Below are 20,782 nucleotides of genomic sequence, written 5' to 3' on the forward strand. Positions count from 1 at the left end.
GAGGAGACAAGACAAACGGGAGCTAGGAGAATGGGAGGGGCATTCTCAGACACATTTCATAAACACAAAAATAAGGAAACAGGAAGAAAGGTTTTGCACGGAAAGAGGAGGGAGGTGAAGCCGCAAAGAAAAGCACGCTCCCTCGGAATCAGGCAATCGTTGAGCACACGAGGGCGGCCGTCCGCACGCGAGCCGAGACTCACGGCTGCGCGCGCAGAGTCCCGAGGCTCTAGGGCGCTGGGCGCGGCAGAGACGCGCTCGTCCGTCAATCTGGCCAATCACGCGTCTCTGCCGCCTCCTACGTTTCTCCGCTCCGCCCGCGCTCCCTCGCGGAGGCTCGAGAGCGCGCGCGCGCGCGCAATCCTGCCACTTTCGGGCCCTGGGTGTAGCAGAGCTGCGCGTCCCTGTCAATCCAGCCAATCGCGAGGTTCTTCCGTCTCTCCCGAAGCCCGGCCCCTGGAACGGGAGCGGCTGGGCGGGTTCTCTGCGCCCAGGGGATGGCGGAGGGAGGTAGCGTACGGGGTGGCAAGTGGTTGTGCGAGACCTGAACTGCTTCGGGGTCTGCAGTGCAGTCGAATAGCTCTCCCTCTCCGTGGTCAAGGGGACCTCTCAACTGCACCTCAGGCCTGGGGTCTCCGGGTCTCGTGTATTTTTTTGCAGCGGTGGGAGGGGAGGGACCGCTTCTTTCTCTGTTTTGTTTTTGTTTTTTCCCCCGGTAAAGTTGTTGCCTTTGTTTCAGGAAACAAACTTTAGTCGACTCTGCTTTTCAGGGTCTTTTCGCTAGTTAAACGAAAACGATACGGACAAGCGTAAGACTCTGCTTTTCAGGGTCTTTTCGCTAGTTAAACGAAAACGATACGGACAAGCGTAAATTCATCTGCAGTTGTGTTCCCTCAGGCCTTATCCCTCAGGCCTGGCGGGTCCTTGGTTCTAATCACCCAGCCTTTAGGGTTTAGGGTAGTGTGAAAGGTCTGGTCCTGTTCTTTGAGTCAAGGTTTCAGTTATATTTCCATTCATTATGAAGCTGGCGTAATGAAATGAAAGCATTCTGTAACGTTCCAACGTTGTGCTTCTCCCCGTCCCCCTTACGGCAGGTTTGAAGGTATCTTGATGAAAACAAATGGAGGGTCTTGTTTATGTGAGACGCCAGCTAGTTAATCTGTCATAGAAAAGCTAGTAGTTACCATGTGGACCAACACAAACTTATTTGGGAGGGTAAATGGAAAAGGACAGCAAAAAAGCCAGGATGAATCACAGCTAAATGAAAGAGGAAGATGCTGGCTTACTTGCTGATGTTACCTACAATTAAAAAAAAAAGTTCTTTGGTAAAAACTGAGGGATATACAGAGGTGTGGGTTAATTTGGTTTCCATTTTGTGATTTTTTTTTTGTTTGTTTGTTTTTTAGAGGTAAACCAAGATTTCATTTTCAAAATGGAAAGTCCTTCAGACTCAGCTGTGATTTTACCGAGCACTCCGCGGGGTTGTGCCAATCTACTATCTCCCCCTACAAGCAGTTCAAGAAAACAAGTATGAAAGTCTCAGTTCTTTCAATGGATCAATTCTATATTTCTGGCTATTGTGGCAGTGGTGGTTTTTAAGTCTACTGATGATTGTTAATGAACATAATGTGTAGCATTAAAAAACTGTGGTAAATAATTTTAGATATTTCTCCTTAGATAAAGTATTTGTCTTTTTCCCACCCCCAAAATTTCATTTTGAATCAATTATTTAGTTTCACATCAGGTAATTATAACATTACAAAAGGAAGAAGTTTGAATCTGCAGTGTCATGAAGGTTTTTGGTGGCGGGATGTAGGTCTTCTACAAAATTTGTAACTCTGAAGCACCTAGAGCAGCATCAGGCATGTCCTAAGTTTCTGAAAAAATGTTTGTGGTTACTGGGGAAAGTGTCTCAACACTGTTGTAGAAGAGTGCTGATGTTGCTAAAATAAAACAAAACTAATGGAGCTTCCAGGAGTTAATATTGTGTTGGTTAGTTAAGATATATGGAGACAGAAAGCCATCTAGTGGTGTGTGTCTTTATTTCTAGTAGATTTATTTGCATCAAGAATGTTTTTCTTGATTAACATTATTAACGTTTATGCCTTTTACAGCCTATGAGTGCAACACTTAGAGAACGGTTAAGGAAAACTAGATTTTCATTTAATTCCTGTTACAGTGTGGTAAAACGTCTTAAAGTAGAGAATGAGGAAAACGATCAGACCTTTTCAGAGAGACCAGCATCTACAACAGAAGAAAGCTGTTCGGAATTTCAAGATAATTTTGAACACATAGACAGTGAATTTGAAGAAAGTTCACATCTGAAAAATACCTTCAAGAATATCAATGCATGTGAATCTAAGCCACTTGATACTGAGTCTTGCAGTGGTCTGCAGAATGACTTTGATGAGAATCGTCCCAAAAAAGAATTAAATGAAGAAAAGGCAAAATTGGTGAGGCAGATTCAGGAGAAAGAAGACCTTCTTCGGAGGCTAAAGCTAGTTAAAATGTATAGAGCAAAGGTGAGAATAATTTCAGAGTCATTGCGTAATTATTTTTTAAGTTGTTAAATTTTTTAATTTTTAGATAAATGATAGGAAAGTCAGTCAAAAAGAAAATTATTTTTAGCAAAATAAGCAATAAGCCAAGCATCCAGAAACCCGGCTTCCAACACCTCTTAACTCAATTATGTCAGATTTAGAGTAGAGTAGAAGAAGCTTCTAAAACATCAGATTCAGCTTCTTAAAAGTCCCAGCCCTTGTTTGATATGTAGTTGAAGCTGCATGTAGCAGTATTAGCAATATCAAATGTTACATGCAGGTACAATGAGAAGAGAAATGACAGCTGACAGTGGTGTTTTAAAAACTTAAACATTGGCCAGAGAGTATAATAAAAAGTATTTTTAGTAAAGATCTAAAAATCCAAATTATTAAAATTTCCAGGCATTTTATTTGAAAAAAAACAAATATGTATTAGATTTTATATTTCAACCCAGATAGACTGAATTAAATAGAACTTGGGCACTCTGAAGAAGATAACCTTTATTTACCTGGATCATTCACTTATATGCCATTGCTCCTTCTTCCGTAGCAATGTGGAATAAATGATGGAAGAGTATATCTTATTTGCTCTATAATTTTTAAGATTTTTCTAAATATAACTACTTGAGTTTTATGAGATAGTGAATGATGAAAGATATTTTTAATTTGAATGTTCTCATTTTTAAAAGCACAACTGTAATAGAAAAAGTGGACTTTTTAAACCTATACTGTTGCTTCTCTACACAATTCTGCCCTATTTAATAATTTTATTTTTTTCCTGAGGGAAAGGAAGGCCCAGAGCTTGCACCAAACAAAATAGCCATAGATCTCAATTCTAGTGACATTGTAAAAACCACCCTACTTTTTCCTAGGTAGAAGGCTCATTCATGACCAAATACGTTGGTACCCTTTAAACCTACTCTTGACTGATTTAACAGCTTTCATTAAGAAAGTTAAAATAAGATGCTTATCTAGTTATTAACATACATTTATGTTTTTTTTCCTGTTTCAGAATGACCTGTCTCAGTTACAGTTGTTAATAAAGAAGTGGAGAAAGTGTAGCCAACTGGTGCTTTATGAGTTGCTGTCAGCTGTATCTGAGGACAACAAGAAACTCAGCCTTACTCAGTTGATAGACCACTATGGGTTAGATGATAAATTGCTACACTATAACAGAAATGAAGAAGAATTTATAGGTGTTTAATTCATAATTTTTTCTCCAGAATATCTTTGACAACTTAAAAAATACTTATATATTTTGAAGATACATAAACCATTAGGGCTTAAAGAAAGTATCTTGATGAACATTAATTTAGGGTGCTCTGTTAGATAAACATATAAGTTCTCAAATGAAAATTAGTATTTCTGGATAAGTTTCTCAAAGAAAATTTAACATTTAAAGAAATGTGAAAAAATTGTACTCATGTTTTAAAAAATAAATTGGGTAGTTCTGGAAGTCACTTGTAATACATTGTTTTGTTTATTATGGTAGAAGAAGTTTTTTTTTTTTTTTTTTAATGTTAAAAAGTAGCCAATTTGGTGAATGTCTAAACCTAAATTGGTCTAAAAATGCCTGCCTGTGGCCTAAGTGTATGAACCTTGTTTCCATCCATTTACCACATATTTCCATCTGGATGGTCTATCAGGTAATTAAACTCATATGTCCAAAATTATACTCTTCCTGTCTCTTTGAATTTGTTTTGTTGTATTCTTCCTCTCATTTAGTGAAATTTGCCTTCCAAAACCACATATCCTCTTTTCCCACTCAGGACATCATGGCATACAAGGTCTTTCACATTCATCTACCTTTCTAGCTTCATCTGTGAAATAAAGTAAGCTTTGAGTGTCTGTTTAGTTCACAGTTACTTCTCAGTCAGAAACCCACCTTCACATGATTCTGGCTGCCCTGTTGTACAGTGTTACCTGTCCTCCTGGCTGTATGCAGAAATATGACCCAAGCTGGCCCAGTCTCAGAATTTGGAATTGTGCTCAGAAAAAGAAAGCTCATCTATTTTTGTGGCTGAAACTGTTGTACGTAAACTTGGAAGCAGAAGAGCTGGTGTGCTTCCAGAAAGCCTTCCTGAGGGCTTTCTGGATTTCTGCTTTTCGATCCTTTTAAGGGCGAAAACAGCTTTACTTATATTTTATTTTTTTAAAACAAACTTAAAAAAAGCACTTCCCTACTCATAGGCCCCCCCCCCTTCAAGTGTACCCTACTTTCAGCTCACTTCCCTCCCCATGATCTAACAAACTTAGTATTTGGCATAGCAACCCTGGTTGGTATGGCTTAGTGGGTTGAGCACAGGCCAGCGAACTGAAAGGTCACTGGTTCAGTTCCCAGTCAAAGCACATGCTTGGGTTGTGGGCCAGGTCCCAAGTTGCGGCATGTGAGAGGCAATAGACTGATTTTTCTTTCACACATCAAGGTTTCCCTCCTCCTCCCTCCCTTCCCGTCTCTCAAAAAAAAAAAAAAAAAAAACCAAACAAACAAAACCAATAAATAAAAATATTTGGCACAGCAGGGGACCCAAAGACTCTGCTCTTGCATCTGTTCTAATTGTTAGTGGCCATGACAGTAAACTCTGCCACCTACTTACCCTACCTCCCCACCCCTGCCACACATACAAATTCCTGCCATCTAAGACATTGCCATTGTGATTGGCTTCTGTGAACCTGAGAGGCCTGGCCTGGCCCTCTTGAACACTTGAACACTTAGAGGCCATTGTAGGCTTATTAGTTGGTCTAGTTTAAATGTTGTGTCTCAGGGAATAGGGAGGCCTAAGAAGAGGAACAGCTAAGGGTGGAGCAGTTAGAACACGTACAACATTTATCCACTAAGTTCGCCATCTTATATGGGCATGGTTTGTGGCACCTTCAGTTATCACAACAGTATCACCAAAGATCACTGATCATATGTCATAACAAATATATAATAATGAAAAAGTTTGAAATATGAGAACTACCAAAATGTGATTCAGAGACATGAAATGAGCAAATGCTGTTGGAAACATGGCACCCATAGGCTTGCTTGAAGTAGTGTTGCCACAAATCTTCAATTTGTAAAAAACAGTATCTGAGGCACAATAAAGTGCAATAAAATAAGGTATGTTGTATTAAACACCACAATAACATTTTTATTCATAAAAGTGCAAGCTACCACTTAGCACTTGCTTTATGTTTCAAAAGGATGTTAATTCCTTTGAGTATTACAATTATCAGCTGTTGGGAAACACCCCACCTGGTTTCAGGGACTGTAGCCTTGCCAACAGGCGAGAGGGCCCCAAGGCTGGAAATAATCAAGGAGGCCTTGGGAAAACAGGCCACTGAGGAGATGAAACCTGTCCCCCTGTCAGGGGTGCAGCCCCTGCCTCCCTTACATCACACTGCTTGGCCCTGTGATGGTTAGTCAAAAATGGGTAAGATTCCTAAAGAGGAGGGACAACCTAAGCCAGACACAGCCAGTAGGGGCAGCAGACAAGGACCTGGGGGACACAGAGAAAGGGCAAAAAGTTCCACGCCCCTCAGCTCAGCTTGAACATGGCCGGAGTCCTCATTCTATCTGAAAGAAATCTCCTTATCTCTTGGTGGCTCTGCTCCGCCTATCTGGCTCAGGCTTGAAACAATATCAAAGGCAGGTACAGCCCTAAACTGGATTGGTGTTCCCAGGGACAATCAGGCCTAGAAGTAAGTTCCTCTAAGCATGCTTTGTTCTTCTCTCTAAAGCTATGATAACCGGCTCATACTGGGAAGGAGATTTACATTATTCATAGACCCTGACCTGAGGCAGATCTCTTGTGTTCCTTCAGTTGTTACCTATGATCTCTATTTGTTTTCTGTAAACATAGCCTTTTGACATTGATTGATGAGCTTTTCATCTGTACCCATGCACATATGGTTCTCAATAAAAGCCTTTGGACATGGGAGTTTGGGGCCTTCCCCACTAGAGGGATGTTGTCATGTCTCCTCTCCTGGCAAACAAAGGAGTTTGTGACGACTCATGTTTATTCCCCCCATCCATGACAACCCTGGGACGGGCTCTGCAGGATTCAGAGCCCTGCTCCCTCCTCAGCTGGTTCCGGACAGTAACCCTCAGATCCAAGAGCGCCCCAAGGTCCCTGCAATGCATCGCTCCCCGCGACAATCAGCATCACAATTTCTAAGATGAGGAAACTTAAGATAAAGTAGTTATTACTTTATAAAGTAGTTAAAAACAAGACTTCCGGTCAAGATAGAGGTGTTAGCAAACATAGCTAACCTCCTTACACAGCCACATTAAAATTACAACTAAACTATAGAACAACCATCATTCAGAACCATCAGAAATTGATTTGAATGGGAGTCTGACAACTACAGAATTAAAGAATTCACATCCCTTCAGACTGGCAGGAAGGGCGGAGACATAGAATAGGCTCGTCCCACATCCACATGTGGCAGATAAAAATTTAGGAGGGATATCCCAGGAGCACGGAGTCCAGGCTCCGCATCGGGCCCCCAAACCTAGGGTTCCAGTGCCAGGAAGTTAAGTCCCCATAATTTCTGGCTGCAAAAACCAGTGGGGATTGTGTTGGTAGAAGAAACTTCTGGAGTCCCAAGCATTTTCTCTTAAAGAACCAAACTTACTCAGACTCCCTCTAAGCTCCAGTACTGGTGTAGCAGCTTGAAAGGCATCAGTGGCATACAGGGAAGAAATGAAATGTCTGGCATCAGGGCAAGAGCTGGGAGACAGATTTCTCCCAGACAGAAAGATGGGCAGAGGCAATTGTCCCTTTTCTGAACCTTCCCGCTACAGAGCCATAGAGCCACAGAGCTGGCAGGCAGGTACCATATCTGAGACTCCACCAACCTGGCTAACACTGTTTGCCCCACCCTGAGACTTCGCCCCATCCAACTTATGGGGCCACCCAAGCTGTCAACAGTGACTTTGCCATATGAATGGCTGGTCCTGGCTAATGCTTCTGAATTTCCTAAATCCTCTCAAACAATCAACAGCTGGCCTCACAGAGCCCCCAGCCTCCATACCTCTTGCTAAGTGGTCCCAGGCCCAGCATTAGCAGCAGCCAGCCTAGGTTCATAGCGTGGCTTTGTCTGGGAATCTCCAAGCCCAGCACAAGTAGCAGCCATCTGCAGATTGCTTAGGAGCTCATGCTGAGTGGACCTGGGCAGAGCACAGGTAGTGGCTGACCCTGGCCTACACCACCTGGGAAACCCCAGAGCCTGCTCACCCAGTGGACATCTACAGACCACCATAGAGCACCATCACCCTGCTGCTGCATAGTTGAGCCTCCACAGAGGGTGGAGGTTGGTGATGAGTGGTCACAGTCAATCCATGCAGCTGACTGGCCTGGGTAAATCTGTCCCATTGATGTGCCAACAGCAATCAAGGCTCAACTGCAAAAGGAGGGTGTACTTAGCCCACACAAAGGGTCCCCATCCTGGGTGATAGGGGAGACTGTGCTGCTGGACACTGCAGGACACCTACTACATTAGGCCACACTACCAAGACACAGAGTCAAAGCAGCTCTACCTAATACACAGAAACACAGGGAGGCTGCCAAAATGAGGAAACAAAGAAACATGGCCCATATGACAGAAGAGATCAAAACTCCATAAAAAGAACTAAAAAAATGGAGATGATCAATCTATCAGATGCAGAATTCAAAACACTAATTAAAAGGATGCTCAAGGAATTTAGTGAGGACCTCAACAGCATAAAAAACATCCAGGCAGAAATAAAGGATACACTAATGGAAATAAGGAACAATTTACAGGGAATCAACAGTAGAATGGATGAAGCCAAGAATAAAATCAATGATATGGAACACAAGGAAACAAAAAACAACCAGTCAGAACAACAAGAAGAAAAAAATCCAAACAAATGAGGATACTGTAAGGAGCCTATGGGACAACTTCAGGCATACCAACATTCCCATCAGAGGGGTGCCAGAAGGAGAAGAGAAAGAGCAAGAAATTGGAAATCTATTTGAAAGAATAATAAAAAAAAACCAACTTCCTTATTTTGGTGAAGGAAATGGACATGCAAGTCCAGAAAGCACAGAGTCCCAAACAAGATGGATGCAAAGAGTCTTACCCCAACACACATCATAATGAACATGCCAAAGGTTAAGATAAAGAGAGAATCTTAGAAGTAGCAAGAGAGAAGCAGTTAAATACGAGGGGTTCCCCATAAAACTGTCAGCTGATTTCTCAAAAGAAACTTTGCAGACTAGAAGGGATTAGCTAGCAGTATTCAAAGTCATGAAAAGCAGGGACCTGGAGCCAAGATTGCTCTACCTAGCAAAGCTATCACTTGGAATCCTAGGGCAGATAAAGAGCTTGGCAGACAAGAAAAAACTAAGGGAGTTCATCATCACCAAACCATTATTATATGATATGTTAAGAAAAAGAAGATCAAAACTATGGACAACAAAGTGGCAATAAACACCTACCTATCAATAACTGAATCTAAAAAACAAACTAAGCAAATAAGGAGAACAGTGACAGAATCATGGATATGGAGAGAGTTTTGATGGTTGCCAGATGAGAGGGTAGTTTGGTGGAATGGGTGAAGAGGTGAGGGGAGTAAGAAGTACAAATTGATAGTTACAGAATAGCCATGGGGATGTAGAGTACAGTATAGGAAATGGAGTAGCTAAAGAACTTATATTCATGACCCGCAGACATGAACAAAGGTGTGGGTATTGCCTGAGGGGGTAAGGGGTATTTGATGGGGGGGGGGGCAAAAGGGGAAAAATGGGACAACTGTAACAGCATAACCAGTAATATATAATTATAAAAAGAGGAAAAAAAAACCCTAAATAAGTATTTAAAACTGAATTGGCCAAGCCAGAATTTGAAACCAGGTAATCCATCATCAGAACCCTACGCTTAAGTCCTATACATGAAGCTATGCTATGTTCAAGTCAGTTAATTATATTACTTTTAAATATAGATATTTTAAAGGACTATAAAATACGAATATAATTGCTGTTAGTTGAGCAAAAGCTGAGAACAATCAGTACCATGGACAGTATCAAAAGTAGGCTAGGGTACATAACCCATGTGCTCTTCCACAGCCAACCTCCCAAATCACCAGATACCTCCTGTTGAGAAGTGCTGCTATTAGAATATAACCTGGGGGCAAGAGGTTCCTGCTAACCTCCACTGTATACATGCCTCAAAGCTGTGACATTCAAGCAAGGAGCATTGCTAGAGTCATCCAGGGTGGCTACTAAGGTAAAAATCACACAGGCTGTTTGGTTTCCTAAGACCTGGAATCCACAGAGCATTACCAGTGAAATTTATGGCACTGGCTATTAGCAAATGGAGCCTTCAGGCAGCTGATTTGGGTAACATAGAATTTGTATCATCAGAGGGGAGAAACCTAGTATATTTATTCATGGTTGACTTCATTTGACAGGACAGAGGACTTCTGACAATCCTACCTTTTGTATAAAATATTTGTACTCTTCATATAGTTCTCCACCCTTGGGTTCATCCTCCTACCCCCTATAATCCCCTTGTCAGATAATTTTGAAGGACCTTAGATGTAGGAACAGTTACCAATGGGCATTTTCCTGCCAAATCAGAAAAAGTGACTACTTCAGGAGTCATTCTAGTTCTAAGGAGGGAAAGCATCAAAAATGGTGGTCCTATTATTTGTCTTACTATTCCCATCCAGCACTAATCAGTGTATGGGCAATCAGTAATGGTACTATCCTGACAATTTCTAAATAGATTTTAAATCTCCTAAAGATGTTTTCGAAATAGAAGGTTTCATAATTCCTCTCTTGCTTTACCTATACCAGTGTCCATTAAACATGCTGTTGCCGATTAAACTTAACTAACAAATTGCACAACAATGAGACACTGACGTCACTTGAAGATTGTGGTCAGTGATCCCAGTGGTGTCACCTTGGAATGCAGCAGTCAGTCCACAGGCTAGTGAAGGGCAAAGCAGTTTTCTGACCAGTTAATCTCATTATGTAATTCTCATCTGCATGAATACAACAATAAACTTCATGGAAATCAGAAAACATTTTTTTCCTGTTTGCTAAACCTTACTAGGTAGGACACAAAATTGAATTCTGTTACGATGAATATGACATGTAGAGTATTATGTTATGTTTGTGCAGAAGAAAATATGTCATAATTTATAAATGATTAAGGACTTAGTAAAAGTAAAGGGTTCACCATATTCTCACTGCTAGAACAAAGAATGATCTTAAATGTTCTGGCAATTTTTTCCTGATTATACAACAGAATAAATGTTTATTGAAGAAAACACGAAATATAGAAAAGTATAAAAATCATCCATAGTCTCATAACTTCAGGTAATTTGTAAAATTATAAATGTCACCCATGGCTAAGAATAATTTCTTTTTGTCTTTAAGACTTTCTATACTGTTATTGTGAAAATAATTTTTGACCAAATTAAGACAAAATAAAATAGATCTTGAATACTTTCTGAGTTAAAGTCTTGCTCATTCCTGAAAACAACAATTCATGATATTTTATACACTTATTTATGCAGGAAAAACATTGTTATAATTATTAAGGCTAAAATTAAATAATTTGTTATTAAAATATGCAACTGAAAGACGCACTACTTAAATTTCCTTATATGAAAAAACAAAACAAATCATTTTAATAAAATTATTTTTTAAATGATTGTTTTAGCTTTATGTTTCCCACCAGTGTTTTTACAATGGAACAAGAGCAGGAAATGTTTTCATCCTTAATCTTTCAACTTCAGCCTGCAGTATTGAAATCTGTTTGGCTTGTTCTTTTGAAGTATTTCTTAACTTTTGTTGTTGCATCATGTTTTCATAGTGTTCTTTGGCAATTTTTTCCCAAGTCAATTGAGACCCTATCCCAACAATGAAGAATAAAAGAATTAGTTGGACTATTTTCTGTACTTTCCAGTATAGAAATAGCATTCAGAATGAATTAAACATGTGGGAGAAATGCTGGTAGCTTTATAACAACTGTACAGATTTCAGGAATACTGACTACATTTAAAGAACCTACAGTGGAATAAAGGAAAAAAATAAAGCTTACCCATGGCATTACAGATGTCTTTTCTCTCTGAGACAGCCACCAACTCGTCTCGTAAATTGCAGCTTAGAGTATAATTTGCTATATCTTTTTGATTGCTGACCTTTTCCAGTTTTTTTAGTAGTTTTTTACAGTTTTCCACATTCTTTTTGTGGGTCTGAAGTTTTTGTTTCCATGACACCCCACAAAAATAATTTAGAAAAAATATATTTTATAAAGATGTTATTCTTAAAATTAAAATTTATTATCATTAAGATACCATCTTATCACCATATCCCTAGTGCCTAGCATAATGCCTGCACATAGTAGGTACCTAAATTATTTGTTGAAAGATGGAATGGTATGATAATGCCATATTTCAGAAAAAATCTTGTATATTCTTAAAAATGAGAGAAGATTAAAACACATAGCCTTGAGATTACTTTGTTTTCACTTTACATATACTACACAATCAAATCTGAGTATTCGTTAAGCAGTTATAAAAAAAAAAGCCTTTACAATGCCAAGGTAAGACTATCAACATTTTGATTACACAAATTATAATCTAATATAAACAGGAGATTCATGTACACTCAGATATCTACCAAGAGGTTAATTCTAATATTAAAAGAAGTGCTTCAGTCTACAAGACTTGCTATGGTTGCAAAGACACTATTCAGGAACCTCTAATTGCATCCTGAATATCAGAAAAGGACCTCAGCCTTGTTAGGTTCTGGTTGAGTTCATGATTTGGAACACTATTACCTTGTACAAATGACTACAACTATTGGCATTATAATGGTCAATATCTATGAGACCTACCTTATCTAAAACAGCAATGGTTTGTTCCATTATTCCAATTTGAATAGCAATCAGAGTATCATAGTTTGGTTCATTTAGGAACTTTGAGAGAAGAAAGAAAACTTCACTATATATATATATATGTTTATAAAAGAACATATTTCTCTATTTTTTCAATAGATAACTTTATAAAGATTACCTTAGTTTTGAACGTTACTATTTTCATAAAAACTATACATCTAAGATTCATTTGACTTTTGTGCTATATTTACTTCTATTTAGCTACTGAAATGCTCATCTATATGCTAATAGTTACAAATGCCTAGAGTTTATTTTCTCATTCATTCATTCATTCATTCATTCATTCATTCAAGTCACCAAATGCTTATTGTCTCATTTGAGTCCCACATTAACGGTGTTACAGTTAAAGACACTGAGGAAGATACAAAGATAAGTGACATGACGTACCATCAAAAAAAGAGAATGCGTAGAATTGATTAGCTACCAGAAAATACATAAAATGACATGCAAGTCCAAAAGTTAAGATGGGATGTGGTTTCTCTGGATTGGGGGAAATCAAAAGGATTTATGAAGGGGGTGGCATTTAAGCTAGACTTCGAAAAATGATAGATCTGGGATGTGAAAAAAATGAGGAAAGGTATTTTAGGAAGAAGAACTGGTAATGAGCAAAAGCACAGAGATAGAATCCTAGATAACAGTAATCAGTTGGGTTTGACAATATTGATGTATGAGAGGAACAGTGGGAATGAAATGAAAAGTTAGGTTGAAGAACACTGAACAACCACCTAAGGATATCCTAAGTCATTTGCCAGGTCAGAAGCGGCAGTTCAAAATCTTTGAGCAGAGTAGTAACACTATTAAAGCTGAATAGGAATGATAATGCAGAGATAAACTGGGCAAGGCATGGAAGGCAAGGCAAAGAGGGTAGTCATAGATGTCCACAACTGAAGCCTGATGAATGGCTGAAAAGAACAGAACCAGGCAAATAAAGATTGGCTATTAGTAGCGGGAAATAAGAAATAAAGCCTGAGGGAGGTCAGGGCCAGAGAGCTTGGATTGGAATTAAAATTGAATTGGAATCTAGAAAGCTTGTATTAGTCTTTTAAAAGTGATCATTGAAGTGATCATTTAGAAAAATAGAGGTCACTATAGGAGAGGGTATGGAAAGAAACACAAGCAGAGTTAAGGGTAGAGTCTCATAAAATAGGTACATTTAAGAGTTAGAAGCAAAAGAGAAATTGGTAACAGAGACAGAGTGGTTTGGCATGTTGGACAAAAAAAAGGGCAAAAAGAAAAAAAAAGAGATGATAAAAGCTAAAGGAATGGGCAGTTGAGATGGTCAAATGCTACAGAGTTGAAGGATGGTGATGACTGAGAAAGTGATCACTGGATTTGACAATTAGGAAATCCTCACTGAACTGTAAGATAGAACTGCAGTGCTGAATGGGTCAAGAAGAACCTAAGGCAGCTAATGTAAATTACTGGAAGAAAAAGACAGAATTCATAGATACACTTTGAAATACCACTGGCTTAGAATATGCTTGATATCACAGAGGCTTCTTGTTAAATACTAGTGAAATAAATGCATCAATGAATACAATTAAAATTAGATAGCGGGGCAGGAAGAACTTACCTTTTGACGTTCTCTTGAAAAAAACAGCATCTGAATGTCCCAAGCCTTCTGATTTAGATCTTCCATTTCCATCTCCATTTTCTTATGTTCCCACTCAATCTGAAATATTCCTTTGTGGATATCTTTACTTTCCATCATGCTAGAAACTTTCTTTTGTCCTTGAGTCTTAAAAAAAGAAAGTACATTCTGATATTTATATAATATGATTCTGCACAAAGAATAGAGAATATCTGAAGCTGTATTCTGTAATTAGAAAACACTCGGATCACAGAGATAAGTTTATTTGCTTAAAAAATATAGCAAATATTTTTAAATGACTTCTTGGGGAAAATCTGATCACTATAATGCATGATAGTTGCTGAGCAGAAGGAATTATGAGATAAATGTGAGTGGCATAGCCAATTTATACGCCAATGATTAGGCAGACAAATCACCAACCTTCTAATCTGCATACCTTTGTAGCCCTGCCTTCTGACACTATAGATAAACTGGAAAACCAAAGATAAAGTCTCAAACGCAGACACATTACAGTAAGGGGAACAAAGTTTAAAAAAAAATGTAGTAGGCATTATGTCAGAAACTCTGAAAGCCAGAAGAAAATGGACAACCATGAAAACAGAAGAATAAAAAATATTTGATACATGGTTGTTTTCTCTCTTTAGAAAATGATAATTACCCGAATCACAGAATTCAGGTCTTCAATTATGTTCCTGTTGATGAGAATTGCATCAGAATAATCCAGCAATAACTGGAAATTCTCCACTTCTACTTGTCCTTGTTTAAGGAGAATTTGGATTGTCAAATTCAATTGGAATTTCACTTTCTCTTCCTGTAACCTAAATTGAAAAAGACTTTCAAGTAGATAATTGCAATATATTTATATTTTAAATTTCACCTATTACCTGAGAATATAAACCCAAACTTAAATGTCCTTTAGTTTAAGGAAGACATGCTGGAAATTAATGTGGAAAATATTTTCCTGAGGATGAACTTTACTAGAGATCTCCATGATGCCTCTTCTTATTGATATAGAATCATACTTGGGCTGCTCAAAGAGTGGTAGGGACAGAAATACATTCATAAAGCTTCACTTTATGATTTAAAAAGACTAATATAATTGTGATGATTAAGTAGAAGAAAATAAAGATGCTGCCAAAAAACTTTTGACTGAGTTCTGATATTATATTAACAATGTTCTATATGCTACTTATCAAATCTATTTCTGGGTAACTCATATTTCTCTATATAGCCTAGATCTGAAAAATGATATATAATGTTGAATTTGGGGACATTAGAAAAGTATCAGTATGGCTATAAATATAGCCAAAAGTAAAGTAAGGACAACACAGTATCCCCATCACCCAGCAAAATACAAGTCCCTTAAAGAAAAAGACATTGGCTCGTTACGTGTCTCAATGGAAATTTTGTGGATATCTGCTTAGTTTTCCACATAATCGTTCATGTGGCTTGAGCCCAAAAGTACTCATTAGCAGAAACAAATTCTTTGTATAGAATAGTTTTACGTGAAAGGAGCAGATGGAAAAATACTAAGACTTTTCCAAAAGTTACTTATTTGTTATAATAGCAATGGAACATGCAGGGAAGTTTCACTTTGAAATAGGGTGTTATATAACAAGGTGCACTTTAAAGTCCACGGAGATATAGACAGCTCTCTGCTAGCTGTAAGCCAGTGTGTAGGCATTCTTCCCCCATGACAACACAAGCTAACCTAGCCCTTGCTTAGACTTTGAATAAATGAACATGAATGAAAGGTCCAATTTACAGAATGAGTTCATGGGACACTTTTTCAATTTCCTGGTGCACCTTCTCATCCTCGTCAACTCTCCTCCGGTGGAAAGCCACCATTTCCGTTAAGCCAGCTGCTTTCTGCTTTACCTGAAGAAATCAAACCACAAACATCTCAGAACATATGGATCTTGAGAAATAAAAGCAAACTAATTTTTAAAGAGCTTTAGAAAACATACTTCTTTTGACTTTGTTACAAAACCAAAACAACCCCCTCTTTCTAAGAGATTAATAAAAATTTAAATCCCTGCCATTATGTAATAATACAGGATATCTAAATCTATTTTTTTTCTTTCTCTTTTTTCTTCAGGGGAGAGTGTGAACGCAGTCCCCCACTACCACCAATTGCGCAGCCGGGTTTCCCACATCTGGGGCAATCGCAGGGGTCAGCACACCCGGAGTGCAATGGCTAAGCCCGCCCCGGGGAAACCACCTTCAGGATCATGGGGCCTCCCCTGCCAGGTATATATCCCATGAATAATTCGAGAAGTATTACATTTGCTTCTTGCTGAAAATCAAATGTGCAAGCAACTAGAATTTTTCTTATATCTTACTTTAAAATTTGTTCCCTTCACCTTAGATAAAATTATAAAATCATAGATACCTTATCAAAAATATGTCAACCTGATGTCTGTGGCACTGAATTTTGGGAATTTGGAGGGGGGGAGGAAGGAGTTGGTCAAAGAGCAGCAAGAGGAAGGATTCTCTTTCCAATTAAACACACTCTCAACTTGTTACCCTTTGTTACATTTAAAAAAATATTCTAGCAAAACTATAAAGTTGTTTCTGGTGAAATATAATTCTAAGCTATGTAAAAGGAGATGAAAACTACTCAAGATTAAGGCAGAGAGGAAAGGGAAGTTATGTGTACAACAGTGGTATCCAAGAGAAATATAATGGAAGCCACATATATGATTTTAAATTTTATAGTAGCCACATTATAAAAAGTGTAATTAAACAGGTGAAATTAGTTTTACTAATATATTTTATTTAACACAATATATCTAAAACATTATCATTTCAACCTGTAATAAATATAAAAATATTGAGACATTTTCTATGATTTTTTTCATTATTTTTAAGTCTTCTGAATCTGTGTGTAATTTTCCCATACAGAATGTCTCAGTTAGGACTAGCCATATTTATTTCAAGTAAACAATAACACATGTAGGGAGTGACCACCCTTTTGGACATTGTGGGTTTATACAAGTACAGACCTAGAGTTAGCCCTCAGTGGCACTAAAGTTGATATTTTATTTCATCATTACTCTTATTACTGTTACTAACTACTACCCTAGCAGGAAAATGTAAATAATTGGATTTTCTCTAAGTATTGACCACCATAAACCATATATTTTATATTAGTACATTAAATGAAATTAAATGAAATAAAATGTTATTATATACTTTTTGTTCGTTTTCCACTTTTGCTCGTCGGGTTGCACAGAAATGACTCCAGACCAAGGGGTTCAAGCCTTCTGGCATGTTGTTAATATTGTCCAGGTCATCCATGGCTTTCATTAATTGGGCAAAGGCATCTGCATTCAATTTCCCAGATCCTGGCCGCTCTCCAAAAGGCACAATACTGGTCGTATCTGTGGGCGTTTTTGGTTTGTGAACCCTGGAATTGTCAATAAAAGCCCATCAACATTTCATATTCTCATACATACAAAAAAAATCAATGTTAAATAATATAACGTTTCACATAGGCATGACATTGCATGACACTTTCCTTTGGCACTTGAGGGCACTTGAAAGAAAAACACCTATTTTGACCTGCTTCCATACTCTCTGGATCCCCAGACATAACCTTGGCTGGACTATAAGATGTCCCTAACTGCTGTCAGCACTGACAAATTTACCTGGATTAGAAAATGTCTCCCTTCTTGAAGAAGAGAGAAAGAATTTCCCTGGCAAGCAAAGCAAAAACAAAAACAAAACCAAACCACAGGAGTTTATCACCATTAAACCAGCTTAATGAGAAATGTAAAGAATCTTCTTTAAGCCGTAAAGGAACAGCCATGACCAGAAATAAGGAAATATGAGAATTAAAAATTACACCCTTCTGTGTATTTTAAGCGAGCAAGTAAACCCCCAAGAGTGATGCTTCTGTGCTCTGCCTCCTGCTGGTACCCTTTCAGCAGGAGAGCAGCTTTGACTGTATTCAGATACACACACCACTTGAGAAAGTGCCTCTTTGATCTGCATTATTAGATTAGTTTTGTTTCCCTGGACTACGGCTGGGAAGGGAATTCACTATTAAATGCTTTACAATACACTGTGCAGTGACTGTCTGTGTCCTTTTTCTGTCGGAGAGGAAAGCAAGGCTCTGAGAGACACTATTGGTCTAAGGTCACAGGTCTGATGGTGGAGTTAGGATTTAAACCTAATTCTGTTTGACCATAAAACTTACACTTTTCCCACAGCTGCCTCCCAATATATGAGAGGTCTCACTACTTTCTTAACAAGCTTATTATAACTCATTACTTTAAAAAAAATAGGGAAATCAAGATATGAGGCCGGTTTTAAGTTGAGCTTCAAGTTGCATGTAACCTCTCAAAGGTGATAGAATGAGTTTGTATCTCAGACACAAATGAGCCTATACCTTTGTGACAAACCCCTGATTTCTAGATTATATTTTAAAATTATGGAAATATGAATTTATAAAAATTTGGAAATATGCAGGAATGTGATTCTAATGCTACTCTCAGTATAAATATTGGATTATTTTTTAAATTCTCACCCGAGTACATTTTTTTCATTGCTTTTAGAGAGAGAAGGGGTGGGGGGGGAGAGAGAGAGAGAAAGAGAGAGATCAATGTGAGATAGAAACATTGATTGGTTGCCTTCTGTATGTGCTCCAACTGGGGACAGGAACTGCAACCTAGGTATGTGCCCTGACTGGGGATTGAACTCGCAACATTTTGGTGTACAGGGTCAGCCAGGGACAGAACTCTTTTTTTTTAGAACTCTTTTGATAATGGTTACTTTCAAGTATTTATATACTGGCATTTTTCAAACTCTGTCTGAACACAATCACATGAGATGCTCTAAGAAAAAGTGCTTTGTGGTCAAATAAGTTTGGAAAACACCAATTACTCTATTTCTTGTACATGGAGACCAAAAAGCTAAAAACAAGTTCTGAGAAGTTATTTTAAAGAAAACTGTTTAACTTTTTTTAACCTTGTGTTTCTCCAAACTTATTTTGTCCTGACAGCCTTATGTAATTCCAATTCATACCACAAAGTACTCATATGTCCTGGGACACGTCTTAGAAAAACCTGTTTATAAATCTGGATACTACCCATGACTTAAGAGGAACTACTTTCTTGTATAAAATAGAATCTTTAATGCCACTATGCTTACCTACTTAAGTATCTTTAAGTAATTAAAAGAAATTATTATTCTTCATTGCTTACCTTAAGGTACAAGAATAATCTAAAAAAATTCAGTTATAATAAAGACACTTGAACATTTTCAGATAAAAGATATTAGACTGAATATGTCCATCTAATTGGGAGAAAAAGCTGAAATCTAATAACATTCCTGTTCATGTACAAACTATTCCTCAGAAACATGATAGCAAAGGAGAAACAAACCTTGGTCGGCGTTTAAAAAGTTTGTAGAGCATATCCACTTGATGACTGGGAATTTCAGAAAATTCTTTTTTAAAGCTGCGATCGAGAACCTAAGCACAAACAGATCATTGCCAGAATTGCAATATTTCAGAAACATGTTATGTATTGACAATACAACACTTTAAAATACAGGGTTGTACCACTTTGATTTTAAAAATCCATGGAAATTTGGTTTATAAACTAGGCTTGTTTGGGAGTGACTACTCACTGTGCAAGGATTTCTTAGACATTTGTTTTGACTAGAAAGCACATTGGTGAATTAAAAATATTATTTCCTACAAGAGGTTTTAGAAATAATTCAGAACTGAAATTTTATAAAACAATATTTACCCATAAAACATTCAAGGTACTCTAATCTGTTCTTATTCCATTCCATTCCACTCCATTCCATTCCATTCTTCTTTATATATTTTTCATTATAAAACTGCTGATCATAGTCCACCAAATTGATGGCACGACCACCTAACAGGGCCGGCAACCTGAAGTTTGAAAGCCCTACCGTGGAGATGATCTCTTTCATTTTTGAAAAGCTTACACCAGAGAAGTTTATAAAAATTTATTTTACATAGTGATTTTCAGAAATCTACAATGGCACAGACTAAAGTTCACCCATAACTGAGAATTATAGTAGGAAATTAATGTGAGGAAATTAAATTACACTCCTTCTAACCTTCCCTCCAATCCTGGCGGCAGCACTCTACCGCACTGGCGAGGGGTAAGACTATGGCTCTCACCTTGTCTTCTGCCAGTAAATTGTCATACTGTTCCTTGTACACATCGAGCTCTTCTCTAGATTTCTGGATGGCCTCTGAAGTCTGGGTCTGTAATAACATTAGGCATAGCCAGTTGTAACTGTATGTTTTTCAGAAGAAACAAAAATATTGGAGATACTAAAAAGAACAAGGAATTTCCTAGTACAAGATAAATGTGTCGGTGAAGTATTCATTGCAGACAGCATTTATAGAGGAAAGTAAACCAACTGGAGACTTTGAAAGAATGAACATCCAATCCACCTGTTTCTCAGCACAGTTAACTCCGTATGTGAGTGTGGAAGTGACTACAGAGCTAGCTACATTCTCCGCAGCGCATATGGATGATCTCACAGGCTTGGGGGCTGCCTGGACCTGGGTACTCAGAGACAGAATTTATAAAAGGAAAACAGCCAGACTGCATGTGAAAAAAAAAAACTCTGACCCACAGCCTCTGCGGCAATTTGCCCCAAACTGCCAAGACTTAGAAAATAACTTCCAGATTTCTTAATTTCCCACAATTTCCACATTTAGAACTAACCAGAGAAAGTCAATATACTC

The 20,782-nt window shown here is 38.1% G+C and overlaps 2 protein-coding genes and 1 non-coding gene across 4 annotated transcripts in view; 1 reads left to right on the forward strand and 2 right to left on the reverse strand.

Annotated features, from left to right (window-relative positions):
- The first annotated feature begins 477 nt into the window (after positions 1 to 477).
- Positions 478 to 3,991, forward strand: SFR1 (SWI5 dependent homologous recombination repair protein 1). 2 transcript variants are annotated; one of them, XM_054581749.1, is made up of 4 exons: positions 478 to 510; positions 1,407 to 1,528; positions 2,115 to 2,522; positions 3,553 to 3,991. In XM_054581749.1, the coding sequence occupies exons 1-4, from the start codon at positions 498 to 500 to the stop codon at positions 3,742 to 3,744; spliced, it is 735 nt and encodes a 244-aa protein (XP_054437724.1). In that variant the 5' UTR covers positions 478 to 497; the 3' UTR covers positions 3,745 to 3,991. The 2 variants fall into 2 exon arrangements, with proteins under 2 accessions (XP_054437724.1, XP_054437725.1); XM_054581750.1 differs by lacking the exon at positions 478 to 510 and adding an exon at positions 1,091 to 1,102.
- A 7,248-nt stretch (positions 3,992 to 11,239) lies between these two features.
- Positions 11,240 to 20,782, reverse strand: part of CFAP43 (cilia and flagella associated protein 43) — an 84,604-nt gene continuing 75,061 nt past the window's right edge. The window contains exons 30-38 of the mRNA XM_054581751.1: positions 20,207 to 20,293; positions 19,434 to 19,522; positions 17,242 to 17,455; positions 15,812 to 15,924; positions 14,705 to 14,864; positions 14,029 to 14,193; positions 12,396 to 12,476; positions 11,598 to 11,751; positions 11,240 to 11,406 (exon numbers count right to left, since the gene is read on the reverse strand). Of these exons, the coding sequence (XP_054437726.1) occupies positions 11,240 to 11,406; positions 11,598 to 11,751; positions 12,396 to 12,476; positions 14,029 to 14,193; positions 14,705 to 14,864; positions 15,812 to 15,924; positions 17,242 to 17,455; positions 19,434 to 19,522; positions 20,207 to 20,293 (1,230 nt within the window). The remainder of the gene's footprint in view (positions 11,407 to 11,597; positions 11,752 to 12,395; positions 12,477 to 14,028; positions 14,194 to 14,704; positions 14,865 to 15,811; positions 15,925 to 17,241; positions 17,456 to 19,433; positions 19,523 to 20,206; positions 20,294 to 20,782) is intronic.
- Positions 16,142 to 16,304, reverse strand: LOC129077359 (U1 spliceosomal RNA). The gene has a single exon (XR_008529824.1). It is a non-coding gene; the product is annotated as a U1 spliceosomal RNA (small nuclear RNA).

Source organism: Pteronotus mesoamericanus, unplaced genomic scaffold (genome assembly GCF_021234165.1).
Source record: "Pteronotus mesoamericanus isolate MK-2021 breed Mesoamerican mustached bat unplaced genomic scaffold, CSHL_Meso_final contig_657, whole genome shotgun sequence".
In the NCBI taxonomy this organism is placed as follows: Eukaryota; Metazoa; Chordata; class Mammalia; order Chiroptera; family Mormoopidae; genus Pteronotus; species Pteronotus mesoamericanus.